The sequence below is a fragment of the Ichthyophthirius multifiliis genome, assembly GCF_000220395.1.
Source record: "Ichthyophthirius multifiliis unplaced genomic scaffold scaff_1120509250730, whole genome shotgun sequence".
In the NCBI taxonomy this organism is placed as follows: domain Eukaryota; phylum Ciliophora; class Oligohymenophorea; order Hymenostomatida; genus Ichthyophthirius; species Ichthyophthirius multifiliis.
Window position 1 is genome coordinate 7,629 of NW_004086491.1, and position 5,929 is coordinate 13,557.

The window sequence follows — 5,929 nt, forward strand, 5'->3', positions numbered from 1 at the left end:
GAAGAAAAAAAAATATATCATTATAAAATATATACATATATATATTTACTTTTAGTATTGTTTTCATTTTATATTATTATACAATCTTTAAAAATTCCACTTTAATCGTTTGCATTAAATTTCATTATGAGTGTACTTTATCCGGTTTCTATACTGATTTAATATAATTTAATACATTTTAAATGCATTATCATGAAGTATTATTCACTATTAGGTAACCAGATAAATTTATTAATATATTCAGGGTAGCTTTTTTATTAAATTGAGAAAGTTTTTATAGATTTAGATTCTTAGTTTAATTTAAAAAACACTATTTGGGTAAGTCCACATACGGCTAATATAAAGGGATTTTTAGATGAAAATTTGACCTAAAGTATGGAAAATTCTAATTAATATTAATGTAAAATTTCCAAGTCTAGGAATTTATTTAGTAGATCATCTAGTGTATTTTTTTTTGAGTTTTCTTAAACCCTGGTCATTAGTTTATTTCTGTCTATAAGCATTATTTTACTACCAGAAGATATACATATAGTATTTTCGGAATTAAAGTCTATTGCTTTTCTTATAATCATAGGGGCTGTGGGTTATATACTTTAGAGAAAAAAGAAGTTTTTTTCCTAAGAAGAGAGATCTTCTCGTATTTTCATTTCTAAAAAAGAGGGCTTTTATATTTTTTGGACTAGTTTAGATAATTGAGTGTTTTATAAAATTAATTTAAGGTCATTTTCTATATATTAAAAATTAATTAAAATGTTTTAATTTTCAAGGCTTTTTGGAGAATGATCCGGGTGAGAAATTTTAGACCAGTTTTGGGAAATTTAAGCAATTGTTTTTTCAGAGGAATTTAAAAATTAGTAAATTAAATCACTTTTGGACTCTTTTAAAATTTGGAATAGTAATTTTTATGATTTTTCTTCGTTTTGTTAGTGTTTTTTTGGTATTTTTTATTACTATTATTATATATTAGTTGATGGTAATTCTTCAAAAATAGGTTCTTTTTCTAAAGTGGGTGATTTTTTAGTTTTTTTTTATGAATTTTCAATTGAATTATCTAAACTTAAATTTGATTCTTCTTCTGAATTTTCGAACATTTATTTATTATTATTAATTATTAACTACGAGTCTTTTTTTTTATAATTAAAATTATTTTTAAATTCTTCTTATTATTCTTAAATTTGAGAATTTCCCAAAATTAAGTTTTCGTTTATAATTTCTTCTTCCCCATCATCATATTATATATCATCATCTTCTTCATCGAATTTGTCTTCTATTTCTATCTCATTCATTTCTTCCCCAAATTCATTCATCTTCTCATATCTTTCTTCTTCATCAATACCTAAACTAACCGGGACTCCCCCTCTAAAAATCTACTCCCTTTCTCGTGTTTTTAAATAGAGATTTATTAATTCAGCTGGCATATCTTAATTATCCTGACTAAAAATTTATTCGAATTGAAACAATTTATCTTTAAAAGGACTTCTTTCTTTTAAATATTCTATATATTATTAGGATTTCCTTTACAATTGCCTCCTCTTTCTACACAATCACATGTTCCCATAGATTATTCTTAATAATAAACATCATGTTTATTATGACAAACATATGCACACCAAGTACATATGACATTATTACTATGAGCAATACCACATGTATGGCATTTATAGAAAACTTAAGATACTGATATTTGGTTATATTTTATTAAAGTACATTATAGGTCTTGGATTTCTTTGGGTATTTAGTTAAACTTTTCAAGTATTTATTCCCTAGTTTAGCTTTCTTGCTCAATATTGGTTGTTTTTTCGAATTTATTTTCGGGTTTTTTCTTATTGTTATTTTTATAATAAATGAGGGAGGGCATCAGTCTTTTTTTTCGCGAAGCTTTTCCTTTAAATTCAGGAATATTAAAAGGAATAAATCGGCTTCGGTTTAAGGGTCTAATTATGATTTCTTTACTTTTAAGAAAGTTAATATGTCCTATATTAAATGCATTGAATAATCTTCGTTTTCATTATTTTCGGGATTATAAGTATAATTAGATAGTATAAAATTACCTAATTGGAGTATTCTTTAACAAATAAAATTAAAGTTTTCGGTTTTTTCATTGTTAATAGTTAAATGGAATTGGATTAGTCTTTAGATTATTTAACAGGTTATTTTTAATAATTAATTAGATGTTTTTGGGTTGTTTGTATATTTTAAAGTCTATACGATTTCTTAGAGTAATAACATGAGCTCTGAAAAAGATTAATCGAGGAAATTTAACTGTTTTTGAGATTATTGGTCTTATATTTAACATGAATTGATAAAATTTTAGAATTTTTGTATATTTTTATTTAATGTAAATATAAAAGAATTTATGAATTAATCTTTTAGTTTATTTGTATCTATATTAGGTAAATATTATTAAATAGTAGTTTCTATTAATTAATTATTTTCTTATTATTTTAAAGATATTCTTATCATTTCTCTCAAATAAAACCAAGAGGTTTATTATTAGTTACTTTTAGGGAGATTTAATAGTAATTCTAATAATATATTATTATTTCTTATATGTTTCTTAGTCTATTTTTTTATTAATAAAAATAGATAACATTATATCAAAAATATTATTTTCTTGTTATTATTATTAAAAATCATTTAATTTAGAAATACTAAGAATCACTATAAAGAAAATATATAAAGAATCGCTTTTTATTTATTTTATTATATGTTTTTCGATTATATTATTTATTAATTCTAATACTTAATTGTCTTATTATTCTTAAAAAATACCTAGTTTTAACAATTAAAGGCTTTTGGTGAAAAGAAGTCCTTATTTTATCATTTTAAAGGAATTTTTTTTCCTTTCCTCATCATTTTCGGGACATAAAATGACGTATTTTTCCTCGTATTAAGTCTATGGTTAAATTATATGGGGAATAAGATAAAAAAAAAGACTTTTATTTTCTTAAAAAATTTCTTTGTTTTTTTTTTAGTGTAAAAAATCAAGTTAAAAATTAAGGAATTTTCTCGTTTCTTAAAAAGTTGAAAAAATCAACAAAAAATTATTAAAAAGTTAATTTTTTTCTAAAAAAGCTGACAAATTTTCAAAAAAAGTTAAAAATTTCAAATTTTAAATAAAATTTTACTTTTTAGAAAAAAAATCTTTTTAAAAAATACAAATTTTTTCGTTTATTTTTTCTTGAATTTTCATTAAAAAAATATAAACTGAATTTTTCTCGTTTAAATCTTTTCCAAAAAAGTCCATATTTTAAAAAAAAAACACCAAAATTCTTCATTTTTTTCAACTTTTTTTTTCAATATTTCCATTAAAATTTCATTTAACTTTATTTCATTCATTTTTTATATTTAAATTGTCCTTTTTAATAAATTCAATATTTTATCCTTCTCAAGATTTTCAATCAATTTAACCTCTGTCTATAGCTTTTAAAATATAGCCAAAACTTACACTTCTTTGAGATCTTTTTCTATTTTCTCAATCAAAAATACATTGTTTTTACTCTAATTTATCTCCTAAACATCTTCGAAAATCTACAAAAGTTCCCCTTTTGGGAAAAAAGGATCCAAATTAATAATTAAGAGATTAAATTCAACCAAAAGAGCATAAAAGACGTCTAAATTCTAACTTTAAACTGAGAAACTTGACCTAATCTAGTTTAATTCTGATAATAGTATTTTAAAAAAATCTAAAGGAATTTATTAATCGTGATTTTTTTTTAGAACGATATTATTTTTGGGATTTTCGAGAGAAAAAAAGAATGAAAATCAAGTTTTTAATTAATTTTAGAAATATTTTCAGTATTTTTTATTTGAAAGAAGCGAAATTAGAATTTAATTAATTTTCGATTAAAAAACTGAATAATTTAGACTATCTATATAATTAGCATAAAATATTAAGGAAAAAATAACAATTTTTTAATCGCGAGTTTTTCCAGTTTAAATTTTTTAAAAGTTTTCAATTAAAAATTATTAGATTTATTTTTTATCTTAATTTAAAAAAACTATCAAAAAAAGAAATAAAAAATGATAATTTTTAAACTCTAAATCATTATTATTTTTAAAAAAAAACTAAAAATAATATCGCTTATTTTTTAGAATTAAGTCTCTTTTTTATTCAATGAATTCAAAAAAACCTTCAAATAGATACTTATTATGTATTAATTAGGCATATTTTATTATAATAGTTATTATGGTTATAATGGTTATTATGGTTATTATTATAAATTAAATAGATTTTCTTATATGTTTTAATTGAATTAGTTTATAAATTAATCTGATAATATACTATTTTCATTTATAAATAAAAGAATTATATTTGTCAAAGAAATAGCCGTTTTTTAATCATTATTTTAATTAAATTATATTATGTAATTGAAGACCTTTAACAAAGTTTCATATTTGAAGCACAAAATTATTTTACTTAAGAAATCGACTTTTATTATTTATTTCTTTTATTTATATATATAAATAAATATATAATAAAAAAATACTATATATATTACGTATATTATAAATAGAAATTTAAATATTTTTTCAGTAATATTAAATTATTTAATAATTTCGTCTTCTTCTTTTAATTTTTTTTATTAAATTTATTATTTTTTAGGCTCTATTTCTAATCTTTATATAGACTTTTTTGTCAGACTTCTTTCATTTACTTTATTAACTTAATTTTCATTATTATTATTATTTTCATATTTTATGCTAGCTTTTTATTTTATACATTAATTTTATTATATTCTACTCATATTATTCATAAACTCAAATGAGACTTCGAGTAAATTCTTTAAAAAATCGTAATTTTCATTATCTTTTTAAATATTTTCTATTTTTAAATTTATACTTAATATTTCCAAAATATTTTAAATTTTATTAATAAAAATCAAAAAGGAAATTTCGTTTTTATCTATTTAAACAATTGTAAAATTATTAAGTAAATTATAAAATATAGATAACTATTTTTTATAAAATAAATTATATTTTATTTTATTGTTTTTACTTTTTAATATGCAGTTAATTATTCTTATATTTATTAGTCCTATAATATACTAATTAATATATTTAAATTTTCTAATATTGGATATTAAATAATATCAAAGATTATTTTTTAGATCAATTCATTTAAAATGTAATATTTAGTGGTTATTTAATATTATTCTATTTAAAAAAATAAATATAAAAATATATATATATATATATTATTAATATTTTTACTTAATATATCTGATAAAAAAAAAGCGAATTGTTAAGTTTTTATTTAAAATTAATTTTAATTTATTAAATATTTGATTAAATTTTTTAATTAGTATATGAATTCTTCATTTTTTAATAATTATTGTGTAAAAATTTTTATCATTTATTCTTTTATTATATTTTCAGCAAAAATTCTATATATATATATATATATATATATATATATATATATATATATATATATATATATATATTTATATTTATTATTATTTATGTTTTTTTTTTTTTAAATTTATTACATTTCATTGCTTATGTTAATAATTTTATTATATTATTTTTTATTTTCTTATTATTCTATTATTTAAATATCTTAATTTTTTAATTTATTTAAAAAATTATTCTTCTATATTTATTCTACTATTTATTCATATTAAAAGTTTTATATTTCTTCGTTATTTACTCTCAAGAATTTTTTAAGTAAACATAAAATATTATCAGTTAGTTTTAAAATTAAACTTTTCTAATTATTATTTTAAAATGACTATTTTATATATATAGAAAAAATAAATATTATTTTTATATTTAAAATTAAAATAAATTAATTTTTATATATTTTATTTATAAATAAAATAAAAAATTATTTACTTAATAATTTTAAATAAACGAAAATAAAAATATTATTATTGAAAATATTTATTTTATGCTTCTTTTTATTTCTTATTTAAGTTCTATTTTT

At 18.2% G+C, this 5,929-nt stretch overlaps 3 protein-coding genes across 3 annotated transcripts in view, besides 4 other annotated features; 2 read left to right on the plus strand and 1 right to left on the minus strand. All coding sequences in view use genetic code 6, as the record gives it.

The window, feature by feature from the left end:
* Positions 1 to 558: 558 nt before the first annotated feature.
* On the plus strand, positions 559 to 1,721 carry IMG5_092100 (hypothetical protein; the record flags this gene model as incomplete). Its single annotated transcript, XM_004035644.1, has 1 exon — positions 559 to 1,721. A coding segment is annotated over one exon (1,122 nt), but the record flags the coding sequence as incomplete, so codon positions are not given.
* Positions 1,722 to 2,898: 1,177 nt separating this feature from the next.
* Positions 2,899 to 3,731, plus strand: IMG5_092110 (hypothetical protein; the record flags this gene model as incomplete). The annotated part of the gene is made up of 1 exon (XM_004035645.1): positions 2,899 to 3,731. The coding sequence occupies one exon, from the start codon at positions 2,899 to 2,901 to the stop codon at positions 3,634 to 3,636; it is 738 nt and encodes a 245-aa protein (XP_004035693.1). The 3' UTR covers positions 3,637 to 3,731.
* A 444-nt stretch (positions 3,732 to 4,175) lies between these two features.
* Positions 4,176 to 4,215: a microsatellite.
* Positions 4,184 to 4,218: a microsatellite.
* Positions 4,219 to 5,388: 1,170 nt separating this feature from the next.
* Positions 5,389 to 5,453: a microsatellite.
* A 234-nt stretch (positions 5,454 to 5,687) lies between these two features.
* IMG5_092120 (hypothetical protein) overlaps positions 5,688 to 5,929 on the minus strand; it is a gene marked incomplete at both ends in the record, with an annotated part of 712 nt that continues 470 nt past the window's right edge. The window contains 2 exons of the mRNA XM_004035646.1: positions 5,688 to 5,734; positions 5,839 to 5,929. The exon at positions 5,839 to 5,929 is cut by the window's right edge and continues 32 nt beyond it. Coding sequence (XP_004035694.1) covers positions 5,688 to 5,734; positions 5,839 to 5,929 — 138 coding nt within the window. The remainder of the gene's footprint in view (positions 5,735 to 5,838) is intronic.
* Positions 5,738 to 5,807: a microsatellite.